The following is a 26345-nucleotide window of genomic DNA, read 5'->3' as shown; positions in this document are numbered from 1 at the left end:
GGCTCTGTGGCCTTGAGAAGAGGACAGTGTTTCATTCTAAGTGGTGAGAAGCTATTGAAAGGTTTTAAGATCTGATTTGTGACTTACGGAGACCACACTGGCTGCTAATGGGGAGCAGGATATGAAGAGATGCCGAAACGGAGTCAGGAGGGGCCATCACCTCGTGCCTGCAGAGCTGCTCGCATTTCTGAACTTTCAGACTTCTCCAGGACAGCTCAGCTCATCAGAAGAGACGAGCGCAGAGAGAAAGGAGCTTGGATTTGTCTGTTTGCTAATTAATTTCTCCTGATCCTTGCAGAGAATTCTGCCCATATATTACTGAGTGGATCATTAAATTGACTTCAAAAGTTAGAAATTACATGGGCTTTCTAAAAAGGACATGCTTTAATACTTCTTGGATATTATTTTACAAGATCCTCCCAATAAGAAGAGGGCATTTGCCTTTTTATTCAACTCTTCAGCTTTAAAAATCCCCTTGACTGGGGCACCTGGGTGGCTCAGTCAGTCAAGCATCTGCCTTTGGCTCAGGTCATGGTCTCAGGGTCCTGGGATCGAGCCCCGCATCAGACTCCCTGCTTAGCCGGGAGCCTGCTTCTCCTTCTCTCCCTCTTTGTGCTCGCTCTCTCTCTCTCTCTCTCTCTGTCAGATAAGTAAATAAAAGTCTTTAAAAAAAAAAAAAATCCCCTTGACAAATCTGTTTCCACTCCCCAGCCACCAGGGGAGCACAGACAGGGAATGAGAACAGCAGCTCTTACACTAGGGGTGGAGATGGGGACTTCGAGTGCCGGCTCTGCCCTTGCTCTGTGATATTAGGCACAATGCGGCCCCTCTCTGAGTCTCTTCTCATCTTGTAAGTGACAGCATTAGAAAAATAATCTCTAAGATTATCCCTTCTGCTCCTACTGGCTTGTGATTCCTTGGCCTTTAATCAGAGCAAAGATCGAGAGGTTTTAATTAGCTACTGATATTTCTGAGGTAGATGGGTAGGAAATAGCTTAGTGGTTCTCTTCCTATGTTTTTTTGGTCCCTTTTCCTGAGACCCTGAATAGGTCGAGAACCTCCTTTGGAAGCAGGGAATTTTCAGTCCCTTCCTTCCCACCCCCTAATCCACCAGCTGAAGGTGTTCTGGGGCAGTGACATCGGCCATCGCAGCTGCCGTGGGCAGGGTGTGAGCTGCAGCTCCGGAGGCGGGCTTGTCACTGCTGGCCGTCCCCAGCCCTACCCCGGCGTGTTTCTGGGGCTGCGCTTGCTGGCTTCCTCATTCTGCTGGACACCTCCTGGAGAACGTGATCAATGGCATGAGTTCTCTGGCTGTTCCCACTGCCCACAAATCAAGCCCTTAATAGCCCAATAAAATCATGAGATTCGGGATAAAAAAGTGATTGCATTGCTCAGATGCTAATGAGGCACATATATCTGAGACAACTGACTCAAGTCTATGGAAAGAAGGTCTCGGTACAACATGCAAGGTGGCTAATTTACAAAGATGTGGAGCATTCCAGATAAGAGAATGTCACGCACCTTTACTTCAAAGAGATGTGTTTAAAACAGCCTGCTTTTCCTTACATATTTTCCTGTGAAATATTGGGACACCGAAGGAATCAGTAACGGGCAAGATGGATGTGATTCTCCCATCAGGGTTTTTCTGTCTTCCAGGTGATAGCCAACAAACGTACCAAGGTGGCAAGCCGAGGGCCTCCACTATGTTCCTAGAATGTGTTGTGCAGTCGATAATAAATAACTCCTAAGTTGTGTGATTACATAATGATAGCCACATTCATTCACCTGTCTATCAAAGGAGCCATATTTGAGTTTGAGCTCCTATCCCCTGGGCCCATGAAGCATTAGCCTAGAGTCTTTAAAATTCCCAGCAACCCCGGGCTAAGTGCACTGGGGTGGAATGTAGTCCCTTTTGCTTAGTAATCCATTAGCTAATGGGTGTGAGCCCGTCAGTTTTCTATTTATTCCTTAAACCATTAAGGTTCACCTGCTGTGCATGAGGCTACACCTGACAAAGAAGAGTGATAGTTGAAATAAAATAAATATCAAGCCTTACGAGATCTGATGGGTATTGTTTAAAGTATAACGGCCTTCATGGAAAGGTAAAGGTGAACCAACTGTTACAAGTTGACACATGGCATCCTGGGCACGATGAAGCAAACAGAACTCTGTTGCGTTCCAGTCCACAGGCACTCACTAGTGGAAAGAGAGTTATTTGAGGACTGTCTTCCGAGTGCTCCCCAATATTTGTCAGCAATGTCTACCTGAGTCTCTCAGAAGCAGCTCGATAAATTTCTCATTCAACCTTTTAATGGTTTCCTTTTACTCCTTAAATATAAATAATATCCCCAATGCAATCTAAGCTTGTGAGAATGATAGAATCTTTGAGAGAGAAAGGACCTTTAAGCCAAAACACATCTATTCATTATTGCTATGAGCCAAGAACAGTTCCAGGCACTCAAATATGGCAGTAAATAAAAATGTTCACAAATTAATACGTAAATGAGATAACTCCAGAAAGAGAAAAGGGCTGTGAAGAAATGAGGGGTGCCTGGGGTGGCTTAGTCGGTTAAGCGGCCGACTCTTGGTTTCAGCTCAGGTCATGAACCCAGGGTCGTGAGATCCAGCCCAGAGTCCGGCTCTGCATTGAGTGTGGCCCCCCCCCCCAAAAAAAAAAAAAAAAAAAAAAAAAAAAAGGAATTAGTGGTGGTGTCAGAGAAGATGACTAAAAGGATCTGCTTTAATTGGGTATTCAAGGTCAATTAGGCTCATATGGTCCAAGCTCTATCCAAGAACAGGAATTGCTATGTCAGCTATTGCCACAATAATGCTGCCAGACCGAAGTCATCCAGAGCAAGCCACATGGCGTCCACTCACATCATGTCCATTAACACCCCACTGGTCGAACCAACTCACATGGCCAGCCCAACATCAGTGGTTTGGGAAACTTTACTCCATCCACATTCTGCTTCCTTGAATTAGATACTTAGAAGATTGTTTTCTACAAGTCCCGGCTCTGCCTTCCGGGAAACTTTTCTTTTTACTCTTTAGTCATTTCTAAAAGGGCAAGGCAAGGATTTCTCCCTTTCAGCAACTAGGCAACATTCTCAGGCTGCTTCTTGCTTGTAGAAATTTCAGTAACTCAGTAACTCAGATGTTTTTTTAAAATCTCTAACAGCCGCAATCTCTCCTACTCCAGAATGCCTACATAACTGTCTCAAAAGCTGAGTGGGTTGGTTATGCATTTAATTCCAGTAAATTCCACACATTGTTTTCAAAAACGCCATTTTCTCTAGAATTAATTATGGTCCTTAATTTGGTCACCTCAAGCTTCTGTGTGATCTTTCTAGGAACCCTTCGTGCAGCTAAAAGTATCTACTTGATCTTTTCCGAGGTCTTAACAAAGGTTGCGATGGCCACACTCTTGATTTAGACAGTGCTCCTGCACTTTTCTTAAGGGCCATGGTCTTGGTCTTTTCCCTCTGGCTTTATTCTACTTTGAGGATATTTTACGGGATGGAGTACTGAGATGAAAAACAGTCTCATTTTCTACACAGCATATCCCCGATTTTCTGAGTTCTCTGTATTTTCTCTCAGTTGTGCTTGTAAACCAGGCCATTCTGTTCTGGGCTCATCTCTTTTGTGTGGCACCTTATCAAATGTGGCTACCTACAGCCAGTCCGGGCTTTGACTGTCCCATGTCCGTATCTCCTCGCGCACCTCCAGAGTTCAAGTGCTTGTCTGCCTTTCCAGATTCTCACAGGTACTACTTTAATCGCATGTTTTACTCAATGCTTCACCATTGCGTAACATAGGTCATGATTCTCCTGACCTCCTATCATTTTCTTAACGCCTACCACTGAGTTTGAAACTATTTTTTTCAGGTGTTTCTTACAATTGTACCCTCTTCTAGGTTTCTATTTCTAGGTCAGTCGGCTATTGCTACAATTAATGCCGTATAACAAATTGCCCCAAAGCTCAAGGGCTTACAGCCGCCACAAGTATTAATTCTCGTGCTTGCAAATTTGCAGGCAGTGACTGTGAGGGACAGCTGATACCGTCAGGGTGGCTGTGATGCTGCTTCAGGCTGAGGGGCAGGGCAGTTCAGCTGTAGTCAGCACGGGCTGCTCTAGTCCCCGTGGCTCAGGCTGAAGCTTCAACAGCTTCCTGGGGAAACTCTTCTAACAGCGAATCTCAGGAGTGTGAGAACCATGGGAAACGACACAGTCACATCTATGGCCTCTGCCTTTCTCATGTCAGCTCGTGTTCCATGGACCACAACAAGCCACATGGCCCTGGTCAACACCAGTACGAAGAGGACGTCTACAACACCCTGCCAATTTTCTCATGGGGCTCTTCTGAACATGTGATTACGTGCTTGCTTTTTAATTTTCTTTTATTTTTATGCTGAATTATTGTCCAGCACCTCTTACATGGAGTTCCAAGGACAATGACTGACACATACTAACCACTTAGATTTTTAAGTGAGCGAGTAAGAAGGGATAAGTGATTTCAAGAGATTTCTTCTGAATGCAAATAAGTTCCTAAGAGTCCATTCTGTAACTTTGTTAACCATATCGAAGTCTCACCTAATCACATTTCACCTAAACCTGTAACCGCTCAATTTTTTTAACTGTGAAGGAGCATAGCAGGATCCCCCAACAGGAAACGATTCACGGATGCCAACACAGAAGAAGTATCTCTTTACTCTTCTTCCTTGTGTGCCCAGGTGGCCCGCCTTTCACCTTTTCCTCCCCCAGCCTGAGCAGCAGTGCCAAGCCCTTGCCCTGCAGATTTATCGCCAGAGTTTGCTTCCTTAGACATGTGACGATGTTCAGAATAATTCTTCTTCTTTTCTGTCTGGAGTTCACTGGTCTCTTTTCTGGTACTAAAGTATAATGAGGAAAAATGATTTGGGGGATATCCTTGTTTTGATCGTGTTTATGACAAGCATCAGTCACACATCATCTTTTGGGTTGATATGGGAGCTGTTGGAAACATTTTCTTTGGTTAAAGGAGGAATCCTTCCTTTGAGGATGACCCTTTGAATGCCAGGGATACTATACAGTGAGCTTGTGAGAAGTAAGAAAGGCTTGCAAGAATCTTATTTTTTTAAGCCAAGGGCGTCCATCATAATGTTGCATATAATATCAAGAAATAAGAACCTAATGTCTGTCATTTTGAGATCAGTTAAAGATAGGGTGATATAGCCATATCTGTATATCTCTATCGACACACACACGTGCACACATTGGAATCCCAATTGCTGATATTGACAGACTGGCTAATAGGCGCAGGCACTGAATGATAACTCATCATGTGGCTTGTTATTTCATTAACGTCATCTTCTTAGATATCTTTTAGGATAAATACTCCTATTGTTACTTCTTTTTAGTGGATGAGAAACTGAGGATTAGAAAATGTGAGTGATTTTTTTGAAGTCATTTTCAGTATATACTGATTATTGGGTTAATACATTCCATAGGTCTACCAACTGTTAAGTCCATATCTGTCTTAAACAAATGGCCCTCAAGGTCCCATGGGGACCCACTGTCCTCATACAAAGTTAGTGAGCAATTCATTTTTAATTGAGGATAATATCACCTATATCACATGACCACTGAGAATTTAACAAACAAATTTCTATAAAGTTACTAGAATATCACATCCTGTAATAGTAGGCCCCCAACAAGGGAATGCCAGCGGCCATTAATATAATTTCCCTGTTAACTTTTATCCTCTCTTCTAGGTTCCCCTTAAATGTAATTAAGCAAATTGGCATCTTCCTGGGCATGAGGGTGAGTCACAATATTCTGTTTGGGGGGGAAAATGGGGGGCTGAAGGTGGGCCTTTTCGGTTGAACACTTTGGGCTGTGGGTGTTTCTGGGACATCAAGGGCGGGGTAGGAATATTAACCTCAGAATCATAAAGGGCAATCTTGGGGATCTCTAATCTTTCATCTGGTTGTAGCTGCTGGATTGAAGAGAAGCTGACCATGTCCCTGGAATTCCATGCAAGAAACTCATAGGGCAGGTAGGAGTCAGGGCAATGAGGAGAGGTCTCCCCGGGGGTACGGGAGTAACCAGAGGAATGGCTCTGCTTGACGAGCAACCAGGGAACCAAGCACTGATGAGGAGTGGTGCATAGACAGAGATGAAGGAAACAGTGCTGGAACACATTTAAAAAGGAAATGACAGAAGGAGGAGAGAAACGGAGGAGGAGCATTCTGAGGGGAAGAATCGAAAGCACTAGTCCTTCGCTCTGTGGTGGCCTGTTGCCTCCATCTGGAATGCCCTGTCCACTCCACTCCCAGATCTTGCTTGCTAACCCCTGCTCCATCCGATTTGCTCTCCAGCATGAGCAGCACGCTGCATCTTGCTGTTTGTGCCCCTGGCTTTCTATTCTTGCTCCTCAGAATATAACAGGTCAAACATTCACAAGGAAGGATTTATGGGCTCTCCCCTCCCACAGCCTGCCAAAGGGAATTATATTTGGCTAGCCAAATATCTACCCTTTTCCCAGCTCCACTGAAGAGGAAAGATTTTCTTGCAGGGGAAAAAGACTTCATTGAAGCAATGCAATGAGAGAGATGGGGAAAGAGAGGAGGAAAAAAGAAAAATCATGCAAACTCAGAAGAGGTTTTTTGTCAGATGGATGGAGGAAACCAGTGTCTGAGTAAGGTGAGGAGTAAGGAAAAGGATAGTAGAAGAAAGAGAATTTTAGTAGGTATTAACATGGACTTTCCATTTGGATTATTTTCTAATGGCCTTTAAAGGATTTAAATTTTTTAAAAATGTGGAATTTAAGAAACAAAACATAGGATCATAGAGAAAGGGAGGGAAAAATAAAATAAGATGAAATTAGAAAGGGAGATAAACTCTTAACTATAGGGAAAAAACTGAGGGTTGCTGGAGGGGAGGTGGGGGGGATGGGGTAACTGGGTGAGGGGAATTAAGGAGGGCACGTGATGTGATGCGCCCTGGGTGTTATACGCAACTGATGAATTACTGAACTCTACATCTGAAACTAATGACGTACTATGCGTTGGCTAATTGAATCTAAATAAAATTTCTTTCTACCTAACTATGGTGTTGAAGTAGACTTGAATGTGTGCAGAAATATGCTCTCTCAGATACATTAGGGTTACAGTAACATTTATCACAATATGAAATTATATGTTTATGTGATTGATTCATAGTAACGGAAGAAGGAAATGTGTCTATTTACGCCCCAACCCTCAGCACAGTGCCTGACAGAAAGAGGGCCCTCAGTAAGAATATCTTGACTAAACAAATGTGTTAGAGAAAACCAAGGCTATTACCTGGTTCTAATTCCCTTCCCCTTGCTTTCCCTTCATTTTATGGCTGCTACCATCCTTGCCAGAATCCCACCCAGATCTGTGCTATTGAACAAATGAACTTCAATGGGACTCCCTCCTTTCTGTTGACATTTTGTCAACTCCTTTCTGGAGTACTAGACTCTCCTTATAACATAATTCCCTGTGCAGGGTATTTCCTGCAGAAAGCGACCTCTGGCCTGTGGTTCATTCCAGGGTTTGGAACTTTAGTTCTTAATATAGAATGTGGAAATTCTACAACCGGTGGGAAAAAAGTATGCCAAGTAGATAAAAATCAGTCCCACTGCAGCATAACTCTCCAGAGAGAAGAGATAAAACTGCTTAAGTTAAAAAAAAAAAAAAAAGTAACAAAATATTTCCAGTTCCGGAAACTGAATTTCGTTCCTAATGTAAATATAGAAGCCTCTGGAGAAGATCATAGTTGGGAGAGGGAAGGAAAGCAAAGCAAAGGGAACAGTAGGAAGGGATTCCATGACCCAACTCTGCAGCTTCATAGCAAAGAAACCCCCCCAAGAGACATCAACCCTGTCTTGAATAGTAGTTGTCGCAGTCAGAAAACTGAGTTTGATTTTGACTTCTTCCTCTCTCTCCATCCCCACGTTGTATCAGTTGCCAAATGCTGGTGGTTCTCTCTCCCTAAGTCCTTCTCTATTTTTTTAAATGATTGACTATACTTGACATATAACATTGTGTAAGTTTAAATTTCACAATGTGCAATGAGTCGGTTTGCTACATTTATCTATTGCAATCTGATTACTACCAGAATGTTAGCTAACACCTCCGTCGTGTCTCATAATTATCATTTCATTTTGTGGTGAGAACAAAGAAAATCTACTCTCTTAGCAACTTTAGAGTATACGAAACACGATCGTTGACTATTATCACAATACTGAATATTTCTAATCCTATCTATTTTCTTCCTTTCATCCTCCTAGTCCAAGCTATTCATTTCTTGCTTGGAACAAGCATTGCACTGGCCTGATAGGTCTTCTCCATTTCCCCTCTGCCTTTCTTCAGTTCATTCTCTGTGTGGCAACGAGAATAGTACTTCTAAAATACCCTTGATCCCTTGTTTACAATGTCTATGACCCCACACTACTCACGGTTATAGTAAACGTCTATTGTCATGTGGATAACAAGAGAATAGAGATGAAGAAAGAAGGACAATAGACTGGGAGGACTCCCGTGAGGGGATTTGCTATAAAGGGGAAGCAGAGAGATGGCAGACTGAAACCACAGTGAGGTCAAATCGTTTTTTTTTCTTTCCTTTAAAATGTGATCATATTGTAGGTTGCTAAGAAAGTACTGCTGAAGAAGGAGACGTCGATGACTTTGGAGAGAGAGGGTAATAATTCCAAGAACCACATTCTTGAGAATGTGAGTGATGCGTAGCATGCTAGGGCAGGCATGGCCCTGAGCCTGGTGTGTTGGAAAGACTTTACTTCTCTGGAAGTCTACCCTCACTCATGAAGGTCTTTCTGCAAGGCAAAAGGAGATTGAAAAAAAAATGGTGTATACATTTTTACATTGAATGTGGCCACTGTAGAGTATAGGGATTTTTTTTCACAATTACATATTCCATTTTCCCATATTCCCATTTCTTTCCATTGATCTTAGGTACCTTTTTCTCATATAGCCAGCTCCAAAGGCATTGGCCCGTGGCCTTCCATGCCCTGCTTTCCCTTATCTGCTTGGAGGGTTCCTATTCACACCACTCAGGCATTCCCTCTTTGCAGTGCTCCTTGATCTCCATGGGGAGGGCAGATCACTCTGACCCTCAAATCAGGCTGTGTAAACATCTCCTTTAGCAACTTGTCTTTTGGCCAGAAGCCCCAAACTGACATTCTAGAGGCTCATGGATTTTGTTTGCCCAATACAGTGTTTTCAAAACACTATTTTTGGATTAAAGGACATTTACAAAAATGAAAATTTCACACCAAAAAAAAAAAAAAAAGCAATCATATATATAGCATTCTTGAAGAATGAAAGACGGGCATCACTGGGCCCGAATTCCCACGTGGGAGCAACTGCCTAGAGCAAGCGAGGTGCTCCCTGTCTGTTTCCACCCCAGCTCACCCCCTCGGGCTTTATCAGCGTAGCTCTTGTGGACACATACGAGGCTGTGAATTTACGTGCCATGCTGAGCCGAGACTTAGGCCCAATGGGCAGGAATTCTGACTGGTTTCCCTGTGCATCCTAGAATCTAGTACAGTGCCAAGCACACAGTAGGTGCTCAGGGTGTGTTCTGAATTGAATTTCCCACGTTCCGCGGTGTCACCTTGCATAACCGCATGCTTGCCTCGCAGGGCCTGTTTCTGAATGCACGCATCCACCCCCAAAGCTCAGAGCCTTACACCTGCCTTCATCCCCGCTGCCTAAGGTGCCCACCCCACCTGGTTACCGAATCCTTCACATCTCCACTCAAATGTCACTTCCTCTGGAAGCCTTCTCCAGCCCTTCAGGTTAAATCAGAGCCCACTGCAATATACTTTCAGAGCACTCTAGACTTTTCTTCATTGCCATTGTGGGGTTGTTGGCATTTACTTGCGTGGTTGCTTCATGTTGGCGTGGCCCACTCAGCTCTAAGCTCCGTGAGGGCAGGCCCAGCGACCTGGCACTCAGTGTGGAGTCTACCACACCTCCCCCAGTGCCGGGTGCTCAGTACGCCTTCAAGGTGTGTGTGAATGAATGAATGAACAAATGCTTCCAAGAGATAGGCCTTAAGGAAAGTGGAGGCCAGTGTGGAGAGGTGTGGATGTCTGCTTTATTCTGTGGAGCGCTGTGACATGCATGTGTCATTCTAAACTTCTAAACTGCTTTGAGTATAGATTTGTCTAGTCTGAGACTGTGGGCATCCTGAGGGCAGGGGCCTCTTGTTCATTTTTTTAATTTTCTGTATCAAATACAGGGACCTGCATCTACTACAGAATTCCAAAAATGTATGTTGAATGACCAAACTAATCAACATAGACTCCCTTTTTAAGAAAATGATGATAGTTTCTCTACGTATTAACTTATTCGGGACACTCATTACTTCAGATTGGGCTCTATTCTGAGCAAAAGTGTATCAACAATGCCCACCACAAATGATCAAGATGGTGGCTGTGTGGTGCCCTTTTAGTTCTGGTCATCAAGTTTCTGTGGTCTCTGGCCTATTTGCTAAGTTTCTGAGGCATTTTACAAGCATCGTTAACCTTACCGTGTTCAATAACTGCAAAAGCAGGGGAGGCATTGAAGGAACAATTGGAAAGACTTACGGTGATGATGGAACTTAATATGAAGTCATTTTACAAGAGAAGGTGCCTACTGGGTGTCTGTGAAATGTTTGACTCCAGATAAAGTTGGCTTTATCCAACAGAGAGAGTGTCTTATCCACAAGGGATCTAAAACTATAGATCATGGAAGGTTCTGAGTTCACACATGCCTCCTCATCAATGAGCCAGGGCACATAACTAATTGACCATAAGGCTCACTGGGACTAATTAGCAGCTGTATGTGAAGAGCTTGGTTCAGACCTGTAGCTCGGAGGATGGCATTCTAGAATGGTCAGATCCTGGACTCACAATTGAGTCACCGCAGGGGGATCGCGCTGCTTGGCTGGTGAATTGGTTTGGGGCTCTTGGCTCCTCCGTGGGCCCGTGCGCGCAGGTGCGCATCCATCTGCTGCCGGCAGAGGGCAGCAGTACGCTGTGCGTGTGCAATTTGCATCCCAGATTGGCAAATCCCCAAGGATTTACAAAGACAGAGAGTGGGTGTCCCAGGACTACCCAGATTTCTTTTCTCTGGGTGTCAACACTGGTCAGAGTAATTGCAAACACAGACCTTCTACATATGTTGGACTTTGGCTCCTCTGAAATACTGAAATGAATACACAACTAGAAGCTGCCGTCACAGACAGGAAGTAACTTTAATTAAATATTGTGAAAGTTGAAAAGTTTTTACAGCTTGAATTTTTGCAAAAAAAAAAAAATTATAACAATCTCTACAGTAGTTAGGTTCTCTAACAATTGAACTGTACAGTGTGTGTCTATTCAAAAAGTTTGATAAGAAGGTGAAAGGTTAGTAGATTCAGAGATGACTTCGTTAAGCTGCATCCTAGTACAATGTGAGGCCAGGGCATGTCAGGCAATCCAGTCATCCGGAAGCTGTATTTTTCCCCCAAAACTGAAATCTTAATTCTCTGTTTCATTTTCTTCTTAAAGCCATATTCTGTATTTAGGGGAACATCTTTTACTTGTAGAAGTTTTGTGTAGAAGAAAGAGGGTCAGAGGGCCAGAGCATCTTTTCATCTAATTAATATAAATAGAGGCAACAGAACACAAATTATACACATTTTAAAGGCTCTTTGGACTTTCCAGAAAAGTTCTAACCACTACACATGGCTGACGGACGGGTGGCGATTGTTGTCAGGGTCAGAGCCGGACACCTCGCCGGCTGACCATTCCTTCACAAACAGTTAAGGGGCTCACCAGACAAAATATGGCTTTAAATTGTATACATCTTCAGGCCAGCGCTTACCACACGAATTCAGACAACCTTTCTGAGTACCGAGAAGCAATGCGTCCACCTTGCTTACATTTTCCAGTTTTTTTTATTATTATTAATCATCATCCCCACCCGCCCCAACCCATAAAAATCGCACTCTTGACAGTCTAGTGAAAACCATTGCAAAATCCATATGGGGGCATGCACAGTTGCAGCATTGTTGTAAATTTCTTGCTCTACTAGAAAAAGTTACATTGTCTTAAGGTAACAAAACAGTTCTTTTGTGCTTTTCCATTTCTTTGTTTTTTTTCTTTTTTCTTTTTCTTTTTTCTTAGAATGTTAGTGATGACTGACAGTTCTGGTGCACAGTTACAATGTACAAGTGAAATGAATATGATTTGCATTGTTAAGGCATCCAATCTGCTGGTTTATATTTATGTGAAAGACAGAGGAAATATACAAGCAGACTTAAGAAAGAAAGTATGTTCATTGATTTCTATGAAGTTTCTCCCCCAAATTTAATGCACAAAATGCGTCACTCCAAAGGGAGAGATTCCATGCATATTAATAGAGTAAAACAGCATTAGGGTTTGTTTTTTTTTTGTAAGCTTCCAAAGCAAAGGATACATTTTTTTTTTTAATCTACAGAACTAAATGCTACAAGAATAATATGCTACTATTTTTTTTTGCCATATATTGGAAAAAACTTCTTAACTTACAAATAATACAAAAATAGACAATGGCTTTTGGGTGGAAATAAAAAAAATTGAAGCATGGTTTAAAACAAAACTAAAAATAACTATAAATGAAATGTTTAAAAATCACATTGAAACAGCTAATACAACTGTAGGTGACCAAACAAATACGCACTTTTCACATAGCAAACATACACAATAAAATAAACTGGGAGTGGGAGGAAAAGGAAGAAGGGGAAAGCAATGTACAAATTCCAAAGATAAATACATTATTTATATGGATATTTTACAAAATCCCCTTTAAAACAAAAAGCCTTTTAATTAACTTTGCAAGTATGTGCAAGCTAAAGGTAGTGAGCTTTTTTTTTTCTTTGCAAAATATGCAGTAAAATCTTTTTGTGATATTGAAAAACTGTCTTAAGACATTAAAATGTATAAATAGAACAACGACTTTGGCAAAAATCACAAAAAATCTACAGTATTTATAACTACATACAAAAACACAACAGCAAAGGAAAAAATATCAGGCAAATGCATCCTCAGAGCTTTGCTGCGTCTCTGCTATTTATTCTGACTTTTAAGAACACTTCCCAGATGATGAGAGCAAAAATTCCATAGAACAGAAAACTATGTTTTGGAGCTCTCAACCTTCTTCTCCTTTCTCCCAGTTTTCCTTTTACTCTTAATTCCAAAGCACTTAACCTGTCGCTCTAATCTATTATGTTACAAACGGTAAGGGTCACCCATAGAGGCGCGTTATCTCAAATGGGAAATCTGAAATACCTGCCATGTTGCTTTTGTCAGTTTTTGGAGGATTGGTATGAAGTCAGCGTTTAGGATGAGTAAACTTTAAACTTGCAAATGGCGGCGCGAAAGTGGGATTTTGGCTTGATAACTGGAGGGCATAATGTGGAATTCTGTGCCTGGACCCTGTTCCATGAAGTCTCATAGGAGATTCTCACACAGTATGTGTGCCATCAAGCTCTCGAGAGGCCATCGGCTTCAGAAGAAGTTGACACAAGTGAAAGAGAGAATGATATCAGGTTTAAATATGCAGTTTTAACAATTCGTCTAGAGGCACTGGATTTTTGAGAAGGGAAAAATGTGATAACTTACATCACTTTTTAACTTTCCAGGCTGCATGTATTTACACAGTTACTTAAGACAACAATACAAAAGAGATAAATAAGCTTGCACTGCTAAGGGATGGCATATTAAGTTAGATATTGAAAATGCACTGTCTGAGCTAACTACCATTTGATATGCTTTAAGGCGCAAAAGCCGACCCTTAGTTTTCTAAAAAATCTAACTGGCATTCCTATTCTGTCCCATACAAGCTTTTTTTTCTTTTCTTTTCTTTTTTTTCTTTTTTGACTTTTTTGTAAATATCACCACTTCATTCTCCCTTTACACAGCTTTAAAAACATCATAAATTAAAACATGGAGTCTTATTTATAGTGTCCCTTGTATACAGCTTTACGGTTTATAAAAGACAAATGATGGCAGAGTTAAGCTTAAAAAAAAAAAAAGAAAGAAAAAGAAAAAGTGGATTTGCTTTTATCAACACAGAATAAATATATCCCCCAAATACTTGGGAGGTACAACTTCTAACCAACACTCTGCACTAGCAGACCCCTTCCAATTTCAGTATCTGCAAGGTCGGTGATATTGTTTGTTTAAAAATCTGCAGTTATTGTGATTCCTCTTAAAAAGGCCTGAGTTAAAAGTTCCACTCGGGGACTTGTATCAGATTACTCTCTGTAGCAGAATCCAACCTCTTCATTAATAAAATTCTTCAAGGCAATTCTTTCACATGGGAGGAACAATCATGCCAGATATCGCTGTGGAAAGAGAAGACAAAAGTCAATGGTTTTGCATCCAAGCTTCTCACCGAGGAAAGAAAAAAAAAAAAAAAGATGGGGAAAAACACCCACACACCACTATGTTGGTTGAATATTAGTCACCAATGTGCTCTCATTTTCCCTGGAAGGAGTTTTTGTTATAAAATATACATGTACTTTATTAAGAATGCTAATGTATCAGCCTGTGTATGTGTCTTCAACAGGGGAAGAGGCTAAACATCCTCCAAATCTGATTTCAATTTTGAAACGTAACTGGAAAGTTGCATAGTTTGAATACCGCCGGGAAAGTTGCGGCTCCAAACCTTGCAAAATAGTGATAATTTTCAATTTGTCACTCTTTTTCCCCCCTCCCATTTACTTCCATAATATAAAAAAAAAAAGTAAAAAAAAAAAAAAACCCAAAAACCTGGTTCATCCCAACTGCCAGCAAATTCTACAAAAACCCCTTGGCCCTGTGCTCTGTGTGTGCACGAAGACGGGGTACTAAAGCAGCAAGCTGAAGGCCTTCATTTCAGTCCTCGTGCCCAGGAGAAGGAAGTGCCAGCCACTGCAGGCCTTGCTCCCAGGGCAATGAGGCTGGGAGAAAGCATGGAGGAAGCGGGAAAGTTTCATGCAGGTTTGCATGAAACTGCAGGGTGTCTCCTATACTACCATTTCATTCAAGGTTCTGGAATGGTCTGACCACGTTCCTAGAAAATTATAGCCTAGGAAAGCTGGGGTAAGATCCTGGGGTAATCAAAAAATCTTTCAAAGTGTTCTGAGTTAGGAGGCCGCACACAGTGATATTTCGAAAATCAGGGAATCCGATAGGTCAGCCTTCCACCTCTGGCTTTCCTGCTTTCTGAGTAGGCTGCCCCCCGCCCCCTATCCCCCCAAAGTAGTTACTTGTTTCCTTGAACCCCTGCCTCCTCAGCTAGAAAATGCAGTTAAGGGTATTTGTAAGGGCAGCGATATTTTTAGGGTTGTTGGAGATTTAAATAAAATAACATATGTGAAGTGCTTGGCCCAGAGTCAGCTCCTAGTAAAGACCTCATAGAGGTTACTGCCATTACTTTTCATGCATCCCTTCTGCTGCTAAACTAGCTGTGTGACCTCGTGCTAATGGTTTGACTTCTCTGGGCTATGTTTCCTCTTATATCAAATAGGCACCCACTCATACAAGCATACTTCACATGATGAGCGTGAAGAATGGAGGGATGTCTGTAAGAAAGTTAAAACAGTATGACAACTTGGAAATATGTTGAGGGAAGAGCTACGCGTCCATTAGAAGCAAGAGGCAGCCATCTTTGCTTCCAAAGAAGAGAGAGAAAGTCATGGCTTTCTTCTCATTGGCAATTCTAAATTTAAATTGATGTTCTTGTCAATGATGACTGATACTAGGAAGTGGCCCTCTTCGTGTCCCAACTCTCATGTCCGGAAGAATGTGCCTGTTTTTCAGAGAACCCCAACTACCTCAAATTCTGCTGCAGACACAGGGAGGCCAGGTGAGGCTCTGAGCCCTGCAGCCCCCGAACCCCTCCTGTTTCCCCTCCCCCAACCCCCAACATTTTAAATTCAATTAAAAAATGTATTTTGCCAAACACTTTTTCCGTTAATTTTTAAACCCATCTGTATTCACAGGGAAATTTAATCCACATGTTTCTGATTCATGTCCACGTAAATCATCCAAATGTTGTTTTGCAAGAGCCGTTTTGCAGTCCAAAAGCTCCTGGAGTCTTTTTCGTAAGCCCTCATAAGCCATTTTTCTTAGAAACAGGAAGCGTCTCTTGCCAAATGCAGACCAACTTAAACCCCCAAAGATTCGGGACCAGTTGGAAAAGCAGTCCCCCTAAGATTCAAGCGAGCCCTAGATCTGACGGAAATGGGGAGCTCAGATTTTTAACCCAAGCCTTAACGTGAGAATTCAAGATGCTGTGGCTCCAAAGGCAAGAGGTAGGGGGCTCTGCACTGTGACAGCTCGGCATGGCTCTGCCTCCCTACGGATCTTTCATCTAGGCTGCAGGTGGGTCCAGGCACCCTTATTAAAGACAGGCTGTTCTGTGGGAGTTCTAAACCTCTGGCAAGAGCGCCAAGTCCAAGCTTTGCCCTCCACCAGAACCCACGTTGTGTGCCTGGCGTTAAAGGGCAGCCCCCATCGAGCAGCCAGGCGGCTCAGGCAGCGTCGATAGCGTGCAAGGCAGAGAGCTGACAAGCTTCCTGCTAATTTGGTCAGTGGGACCAGTCAACATGTATGAATTGGGCCCTGAAAACATCAGGGTTTTTTTTATTTGTTTGTTTGTTTAAATCTGGATGGCCAGGAAAAGAAAAAAAATCTAGCAGTGTTTTGTACCTGCATAATGTGCTAGATTAATTAGATTAAACCTCCACTAGGGCCGCATTAAAAGCTATAAAGCCAAGCTAACTGAGTCCGTAGCTCACAGTGCTGCTGGATCTGGAATATAGGGTCAGAGACTCCACCGCCCTGAGCGCCCGCACTGGGACCCTAAGTGAGCAAGGTGCACTAATAGGGATAGAGGGGACTCTGCCAAGGGCATGGCCGGCCTTCTTTAGAGGGGGACCCCCAGAGCGGCTGCACGGAAGTGCCTGCTCACAACCACCAGATCTTCTGAATTCTTGGAAGAGAAGATGGAAATGTGAATTTTTTAAAATACGAAAGAGCCTAGTTTATACATCTGAGAAAATAGTTAAAATTAAAAACAAGCTGGCAGACATATCTGAGGGCACCCAGGGCGGTGGCTTTGGCGTGCTCACGCTCTCCTCCCTTGCCTTTGTTGGCCCTCAGACTTCTCTTAGAGTCTAATGGAAACTGTGGAATCTCAGGGTGTAAGAGACCCTGAACTCTGCATATAATATCGGGGTCACAGCTCCTTAGGTCTCATCTGTGACTTCCTAAACTCCCAACGCAGAGCTCTCACTGATAAATAAATTTTAGGAAAAGATCTCTGCTTGCAGCCTCTGAGTTGCTGTATCTCTAAAGAGGCCTTTTTATAAAGTAACCCCACTGCGTGATCGCAGGGAAACTCCTGGGTTGTTAGGAGCTGTTTTTCTTGTATCTGTGCTGCAATCCTCAAGACTAGTTATGTGGGTGAGAGGGATGGGTGTTTGAGGCTTGGAATGTTCCAAAAACGCCGCTGGCACACGGACTTGCCCAAGTGGGGGCCGTGAAGATTTCCATGAGGACACAGCACTCTCAGAGAGCAACACGTGCCAAACACCACAAGACATCATAAGACCGGGGTGGTTCTGCCATTTTCCCGGGCAGCTGGGTGACCACTTTCTCGGACAGAAGGTCAGAAAACTATTGGTGTGAAAGGCCATGCATTTTGCCTTATGATTTTCACATTCTGATAAGAACAAAGACAAAACGAAAAGTTTTGCAGGGCTGGGAGAGTTTGGAGTGAGAGGGTGGAATGTGGTCTTCCTCGAACCACCATATGGGTAAGAATTATGCGCTAATCGGGAACAGAACGGGTTGGGGGGGCAGATCTTCCACAGACGGAGCACGTGCACAGAGCGAAAGGCGATTCCACAAGGTTGCTGGCGAACTACACGGTATCTAGAGTCGGGTGGGGCCACCGGCCTGAACTTCAACAAGGTGAGAAAAGAAAAAAAAAAAATCACCATGTAGGTACAATTTCTGTGACATCACTCTGGTCTTTTGTTTTTAATTTTTCATTGCAGGGACTGTCCAGGACATGGTTAGGGTTTAAAATCACTACACTGCAGGGAGGTCCAATGGCATGCTGACAGCCTCCTTGGGGCTGCCTCTGTCTTGATTAATGAAGCCCTCTGAGGCCTGAAATTGCATAGAATCCATGCTCTAGGGGGCATAAGCCTTTGGAGAAGGGAGAGGACGTCTCCAGGACAATGGCTGAGCAGAGTGGGTCACTCAAGTCTTTGACCTATGAAAATAGACACACCTGGGGAGTCGGGATCAGGATTTATCAATGACTTAACCTAGATGGGAATGGAAGATGCCTCTGCATTTTCTCTTTAAATCCAAAATACATGGGGAGCCTGCGTGGCGCAGTCGTTGGGCGTCTGCCTTCGGCTCAGGGCATTATGGGATCGAGCCCCACATCAGGCTCCTCTGCTGGAAGCCTGCTTCTTCCTCTCCCACTCCCCCTGCTTGTGTTCCCTCTCTCGCTGGCTGCCTCTGTCAAATAAATAAATAAAATCTTAAAAAAAAAAAATACAGCCACATTTTCTAAAGTTTTTCATGGGATGTTAATTGGTCTTAACATTCAGAAAAGGGTTCTCTGGGCAAATAAATTTAGAGAACTAAATGGAATGCTCTTTTTTTGTTTAACTGCAGGATGTCTGTCTCAGAGCCTTTAATGAACTCAGGTGCGCTGTGGCTCTCCAGGACTGGGATTCAATAAGCACCACTTTCTAGATTTGTTTGACCACAAAATTTAAAATATTTTTTAACAGCATATCTTGTGAGACTTCAGAGTGCTGAGATAAGAGTTGCTTTATCCTAAAAAAAATTTCTCAGACATATGGTAATTTGTCCAAGGCTTTATCTACCTGGGAGAGAAAGCCAGTTGGGACCACAGGAGAAGCTGTGAATTATAAAGTATATGGAAAGAATCTAGTGGGACAGCAGATGAAGTTTTAATATAGGCTATATATTAAATAATAGTATTTGATCAATAAAAAAAAAGAATGGAATGTATGGCTTCCATGTAAGGACTTCCTTGTTCAACCTCACCCCACTGCTCGGCCTCCATGCCCCAGGATGCCAGCGGCTTGCTGGTTACTGCACGTTACTCTTTGGCTCCAGTTATCTTTAATCCTCTGCTTCAGATGCCCCTCCCCGTCTCCCTCCGCCTGACCCTCCTTGGCCTTCATCCGAGGTCCGGCTCGGCGGCAGCTTTCCCCATGAGGTTGTTCTGAATTCTCCCTGACCTTTCCCTCCTCTGAACTTCCACAGGTGGGTGCCCAGCCTCTCCCAGACAGACCTGTCTGCCTTACTGTGGTGTTGTGTTTCCTTTCATACAGGGAGCGATTGTAAGGCCAGGATTTTGTAGTCCACCTGGGCCTAACCCAGCGGCTTCACGACAGTTTGACCATAGAGCACACTTCACGACAGTCTCGGTCCACTAGGGTTTTCACCCCAGGCTCTCCCAGTTTGCCAGCTGTGTAACTCTGGATGAGCCATCTTGGCTCTAAGGCTCGGTTTCTGCATCTGTAGAATGGGGACAACAAGCAGCCTACACCAAGGGCGGCTGGGAACGAGATAATGCAGAAGCCCAGCTGGGAACAAGCCCTCCCATGGCAGTAGCTGTGACCATTGTCATCACCATCACGTGAGACTGCAGTGCCTGTTCACTGGGGAATAAACATGCACGCAGTCACCAGAGGAGGCCAAGACGGGGCTCCTGGGGAAAGGCCTTTAAGGAGCTGGCTAAAAGTCCCGGACGGTTGTCCAATTAGTAGAGCGGCAGGTAGGGGTACACAGGCCTTTAAAACCTGCAAACAGCCTAAACGTGTCACCTCTGATCTTATTTATACAGTCCACTTGCTTAACCAACTCTTCCTTTATCACTTGCCCTGTCTTAATGATCACAGTTCTGAACTAGGTGGGTCCCAATGAAATCACTGTAACAATGAGAAGGAGAAGGAGGAAGGTAACCTCAGAGGCTCTCCCCGCTCCCCGCCATTCTATAACCTGCCTACGTCCTTTCTCTGTAGACAAGCAGAGTTCGGAAAACTAACGATGAGGTCATTCTTTAGTTACAGGTCTCGGATCCCACTGTTTCAATGTCCCTTTCTCCAGGGGACACCCCAAGGCCTTAGGCAGGAGCTCCCTGGAAGCAATGGTGGGTGCACCTTACAGCAGGGGTGGTGCTCGGAGGGCCAAGGTGCAATCCCAGGTGTATGGGCCCCGCCTGGGGAGGGCGGTGCTTGGGCATGGAGTGGCGGCAAGACAGAAAGGGCAGCTTCAAGGAACATGGTGTCAGTGGATTCAACTTTAATTTCTCTACTCTAATTTCTCTACTCATTCCTCCTCCCAGGCCAGCCCTCAAGAGCCGTTTGGTACATGACGGTACTGGAAAAACAAAAACCATCAGGAAGAATCTCCTGGACACGTGCTCAAACAGGAGGCAAGGGCGATGTCGTCCACAATAGCAAATCCAGCACAAAGTGTGTCCCTGAATTTCACCAGTGTGCAGCTGCGTGTGAAAAATGTGGTGGAGAGGAGGCGATCCGGCTGCTAATCAGAACAGGGGGATCAGCCTCTGTACTTCTGGAACCTGTGCAGACTTGGGTTAGAAATGCCCCGGATGACAAGTAAACAAATTTTGTATGAGTCCCTGTCTTGAAGCGGCTTCATTATTACTTACGAGCACCTGCACGTGCGCGCGCACACCCCCCTCCACCCCCCACCGGATGTTCCCTAAATCTAGGGACATTCTATGGTCTGGGCTGAGTCCCTGTGTTCTGTCCCTTCCTGCTCCCTCCTCGGGGCACACGCTGGCAGAGACACTGGGCCTTGCAGAAGGGCTGTCCGCTAAGTCGCCGTGGGCCGGGGATCCAGCTGCTGACCTCTGAAGAGCTGCAGGCCTCTGCTTCCCAAGTACCGCCTCTCAGCTGCTGATCACAAACCCCATTCTACCTTATTTTGATATCAAGTTTATGTTTCAGTGAGGGTTGTGATAGGCAGCTCGGGAATGGCAGATTTCTTATTTCCACAGGTTTTATCCTCATTGAAACCCACTGTAAGTCATATTCACCTAAGCATTATAGCCTTAGTCTGCCAGCCGGAGGGGTACTGAGGGTGACAAAGCATTATTTTCAGCTGAAACAGACTCAGATGTGTGTGAATGGGTGGCTCCCCTGTGTGGAGGTGGGCATGACCCACTGTGAGTAATGGTGCCCGAAACGTAGTTCAGATTATTTTCCTCTGCCCTTTCAGAGGGCTTTGCCAATGCTGTTCAAGGGAGGCCATGAGCGTGTTATTCGGGGCATGACTTGGGCTGAGCTGGCCACATTTGCCAGCAGGTTTCTGAAGCATGTTTAGCAGAGCCTGTCTAGAGTCAGAAAGTCAGAAAGTCAGAGTGATTAGGAGCTCAGGTTCTGGAATCACACAGTTTGGGTTCAATTTTGGCTCTATCAGAACTAGCTGTGTAACCTTGAGCAAACTGGGCCTCTGTAAAGGGAATAGTACTGATTTCATAGGGTCTTTGGAAGAATCCATAGAAGATTGTATCAGGTAAAGCATCCCGTACAAAGTCCCCGTGTACTCTGTAGAAATAACACAAATACTATACATATACGTAACATACAGTACAATATATACACGTACAGAGGAGACAGGGCTGAGAGATGCCAGAGAGGTACGCCACCCTCCTGAGCCCGCCCGCCCCCCGTGGCCGACCTCCGTCAGTGAAGGTGGCATGGCGACCACTGAGGAAAGGCACTGTGGGGAGCTGCGGGGGCTAGGGGTTAGGGGCGCAGACCCTGTGGGGTTTACATTCATCTCCACCATTTACGGGCTAGGCCTATGGGAGGGTATTTACTCTCTTTAAGCTTCAGCTTTATCATCAGGACAATGGACACCATAATATCCTCATATTTCACCAGGTAGTTGTGAGGATTAAATAAGATAAAACATGCTCAGTGCTGAGCACAGCGCCTGACACACGGTTCAGGGCTAAATAAATGGGAGCTGATTATTTTATTGATCTTACTTCCCTGGCAGCTACCTTAGGAATCCTGGGTGCATCCTTTTTGCCCCCTCTGAGTGATACAGTGCTTGGGAGATGGAAAGAGGAGAAGAATTTTGGAGCCTGAGTTTGAAGCCAGCTTCTGCTGCACAGGACTGCCGGAAGTCGAACAATTTCATGACCTCCCTAACCTTGAGTTTTCTCATCTGTAAAGTAGGGGCTTCGAAGGCCCAGCACACAATCCTTCTGTGAGGGGTGAATGAGTTCGTGCAGGTCAACAGTGCCAGCACATGAGAAAAACGTGACATGCGGCGGCCCCGTTTTAAAAGGGTAGGGTTCTTTTTCCTCAATGAGTTGAGAGGTCACCTCAATTCTTGGTGACTCTTATTTTCCATACTCCATGATGGGGACCACAAAATGGAACAATTTTAATATGAGCCAGAATACTCTAGTAACAATTTGGGGTTTCTGGTTCCCAGCAGTCAGTCTGGGCCTTTGGTCGACAATGCTCTAACCTCAGGGCTCTGGTCAGGCCATGGCTCACCCACTCCCCATGATCAGCCCCACACACGTTCACTCTGACACAGGCAACAGGAAGGGAAGGTTGAGTGACCTACTTCAGGAGAAGGCCAGTCCCGGGAGAGACCCTGCAGTGGAGAACTTGCTAGAGTCCACAAAAGACTGGTCTGATTATGACGACCACAGGGAATGAAAGAGGAGAAAAGAGAAATGATGATATTAGTAAGTGGAAATAGTATTCTGAAGCAAATCCTGGGCCTGAGCAGAATTGCTGGAGTTGGAAAGAGGACAGCTCAGGCAACTCCAGCAGAGAAGGGATGTGTGGGGCCGGGGGCCAGGGCCAAGGAGAGTGAACACAAAGGAAGAAACAAAAGGAGGGCAGAGAGAAGCGGGCCAGGCCAAGGCTGATCCCTTGCACCAGTGACGCATCTGCTTCAGGCCCTGGGAGGGTGAAGTCAGGGCATCCTGTTGGCCTAGATGGGGCTTACCTTGCAGGCTGTTCCCATTGGTGCTGGTGCAGGTGGGAGGCGGGGAGGTCTGGGGTCTGACGACTGGCGCAAAAGCACTCTTCTGTTTCACGGCTGAGACCATGTTGGCTGGTGAGAAGGAGAAGATGCCCGAGGAGCTGCTGCAGTTGGAGGGGAGGCTTGTGGAGGAGGCCATGGTGGGGCTGGATGGCACGACTGGGTGGGGCAATGGGAAAGGGAAAATCAGCGCCTCTCCTGGCATCCTGAGATGAGGCAGCTCAGCTCTGCCCTTCACCCCACCACCCTGCTCAGGCCGCCCTTCCAGCACAAGCCTTCCCTGAACTCTTGGGATATTCTCTGCTTTCATCACTTGGTGCTTGGCACGGGCTACCTGTTGGTGGTGGTGATCTTTTATGTGTTTCTTGTGGGCCTACTATGTGCCGGGCAGTGTGCTAGGCACTGGGGCATCCCAGGCCATGAAACAAAAGTGCTCTTATAAGGGATAGGGTAGCACATAATGACAAAGGTGAGCATGGCCAGCTCTGCAGAGGCAGGGAAGAGAACCAAGGAAGGCTTCCTGGGGGAGGTGTCAAGGGAAGCATGCCAGGTGGGGCCTAAACTAAGGTTCTAGCAAAGGGGCTGGGAATATAAGACGCAGGAAGAAGCCAGCCCGAGACAGTGTGGTCAGCGATGGAATGAGAGGTGGGAGGAAGAAGGGTAGGTTGAAGGCAGTGCCAGGATTCCAACTTGAAGCCCTGACAGACAGTGGTGTGTAGGTGTCCCTGTTCTCCCCGTGAAGCTACGAGCTCCGTAAAGATATGACCATGCCTGAGTGCTTCACACACACAGATACAGGTAGGAGGCCACGTGGATAAATGGACTGCCAGAGGCAATATCTGTGGGTAATGCAGAACTACAAGTCAAAGTTCCAAATTCTTTCTCTCCCCCATGGAGCTGTGCATGAATGCTTGTGAATTAATAAGCAGCAGGATAGGAGCTTTGTGTAAATACAGTGGAGTGGTAGTGGGGATGGGGCTTATCAGTGATGGGAGAATTTTGGCAATTCATGGAGGGAGAAAACCTAGCTGCTTGGAGACATGAGTTTGGTGGATGCACGTTCTCCACTGACCACAGGCCTTGCAGCCCGGCCATGCATAGCTCGTTAGTTGCTAATCATCTCACGGTTACGTCAGGAGACAGAGATTTTGCACACGGTGAGTCCTCCCCACTCTAGACCAGTATTTTCATACACTCACCTTCTATGTCCTCCGTCTCCTGGGGAAAAGTATGAATTGTGCCAGTGATTTTCAGGCATTTAATTCAAATTCTAAGTACTTCCTCCTACTGTGTTATTTTCCCCATGATGTAATAAACATTACATATTGCTTTATCATTCACAAGAATCTTCATGTCTTTTTCGGCTTATGTCACTGTCAAAGCAACCTTAAGTCACAGCCTTTTTACACCTGAGCAAACCAGTCAAGCTGAGACTCAGGAAACAGTTTAGTGACATGCCCAAGGGCCAGAGCCGGAACGCGGTGAAGCCAGGAACCAAACCCAGATCCAGCGTCCTTTCCACTCCACGCCCCGTGCGAAAGAAACAGATCCCCAGGGGGAAAGGCCCCCTTCCCATGAGCCCACCGCAATCTAGATTGCTTCCCTTGGCCTACAGGCTGCAGAAGGAGGGACGTGGGAATCAAATGGGTCTAGGCAGCAACCGCCATCAGGGGGAAGTGACCCCTTGGAATCAGCCCTCGGCTCTACCCAATCCAAAGGCACTGAATGCTTGACGGAGCAGAACACCGGCCGCAGCCTCAGAGTTTCCACAAACACATTCTACACTGTACTTTTTCTTTTAATGAGGCCAGCATTTTTATACATCTCTTAGGATTTGTAAATGTGAAAATACGCTCAATAATAACACCCATTTAAATTGCAAAACTCCTGCACTGGAGGTTTGATTTTTAAATATTCGTAGACTTGAAATCCTGCTGGTTCACTGAGGAAGGCAATTAATCTCGTTGGCAAATGCGATCATTATGTGTATTTAGAGGTGGGGAGTTTGAGGGCCTGGTTAACAGAGGAAAGGGTGAAATATAGCCGAGCAGCTCCATTTGTTATAACATTATTAGTTATCAGCCTCCACACCACAAAGTGTGTTCACCAGTGCAATGTCTTATTTTATTTTTTATTCTGTTTGGAATTTTTCAACATGAGTGGTTTATGAATAATTAAATATTATGGAGGCAAAAATTCAAATCAGCTGGGCTTTGTGTTTATTGTTTTATTTGCATTTATGCAGATAAAACCGTCCCATCTGAGAGCCTATTTGAGAATTTAATACTATATTTGTGAGCACTGAGGAAATCAATTAATGGAAATTAAATGTTGGAAGTTTCACAGTCTGACAGATGCAATCTCAGGCTGAAGTTGCTGGGTGTCTGCACGGGCTTGGGAAGACAGCAATCCAAGCCCCTAAATTGAATTGCTACCATATAGCAATTAGTTTATTGATTTAATTAAGAATGCCACCTTTTAATTTTCAGGTCATGATTGAAACATTTTCTGATTGAGTAGATGGGAGAACACTGAAATGATAGATCTATGAAAAACAATCTTTCGATGGATCGAAATCCTGAAACTGGTCCCACTGACTCAAGCGGCAGACATAATGTATGCAGATTATTTGGGGGAATTTTAAACATTCAAAAAGCTGCTGATTCCGAACAGATAAAGTGGAAATATAAAATTTAGCCCACACCGAGCATAAAAATTCACCAAGAAAATAAAAGGCCCTAAGTATTCCTTTCAGAAATAACCTCTCTCAAAGGCCAAGAATGATCTTTCCTCTTTCAAAGGATTAGAACACAGCACATTTCCACCATTAGAGATAGCACGGTTTTTAGGTTTTTTTAGCTAAGACTCTTTTTAAAAAAAATCATGAGTATTATTTCATTTAACAACACATCTTCTATCATTCCACAAACGTCTAAGAGTGCGGCCTCGTTTCACAAAACAGAAGTTACCCACACTGTCCAAGATAAACCTGGTTATCTCTGTACAGATCCTCAGAGCAGATGGAGAGATTGTAAAGACACAACCAGGACATTTTATATGTAAAGATGCCAGTTCCCTGAGGTTCTTTAGATGCAATCTAAATGGTGTACCAAAACTCTTGAAGCTAAACTTCTTTAAGGCAAGGACTAGGCACAATAAATAAATAAATAAATAAATAAATAAATAAATAAATAAAAATTCTTGTGTATGTGTGTTTTTTTCATCTTGCC

The 26345-nt window shown here is 44.4% G+C and overlaps 1 protein-coding gene and 1 long non-coding RNA gene across 7 annotated transcripts in view; one reads left to right on the top strand and one right to left on the bottom strand.

Moving 5' to 3' along the window:
• The window catches only part of LOC103664536, an 87245-nt gene extending 80453 nt beyond the window's left edge, over nucleotides 1-6792 (top strand). For both annotated transcript variants that reach the window (XR_569061.2, XR_005834840.1), the window contains 2 exons: nucleotides 5750-5798; nucleotides 5971-6792. This is a non-coding gene — a long non-coding RNA (uncharacterized LOC103664536). The remainder of the gene's footprint in view (nucleotides 1-5749; nucleotides 5799-5970) is intronic.
• A 5385-nt stretch (nucleotides 6793-12177) lies between these two features.
• The window catches only part of EBF1 (EBF transcription factor 1), a 389762-nt gene continuing 375594 nt past the window's right edge, over nucleotides 12178-26345 (bottom strand). For all 5 annotated transcript variants that reach the window (XM_040630353.1, XM_040630354.1, XM_040630355.1 and 2 more), the window contains 2 exons: nucleotides 23080-23274; nucleotides 12178-14378 (listed from right to left, as the gene is read on the bottom strand). In XM_040630353.1, coding sequence (XP_040486287.1) covers nucleotides 14347-14378; nucleotides 23080-23274 — 227 coding nt within the window. In that variant the 3' untranslated portion in view covers nucleotides 12178-14346. The remainder of the gene's footprint in view (nucleotides 14379-23079; nucleotides 23275-26345) is intronic.

This window comes from Ursus maritimus, unplaced genomic scaffold (genome assembly GCF_017311325.1).
Source record: "Ursus maritimus isolate PB19 unplaced genomic scaffold, ASM1731132v1 scaffold_15, whole genome shotgun sequence".
NCBI classification, from domain to species: Eukaryota; Metazoa; Chordata; class Mammalia; order Carnivora; family Ursidae; genus Ursus; species Ursus maritimus.
Note: the sequence above shows the minus strand (reverse complement) of the source record. Positions and strands in the feature narration are given on the sequence as shown.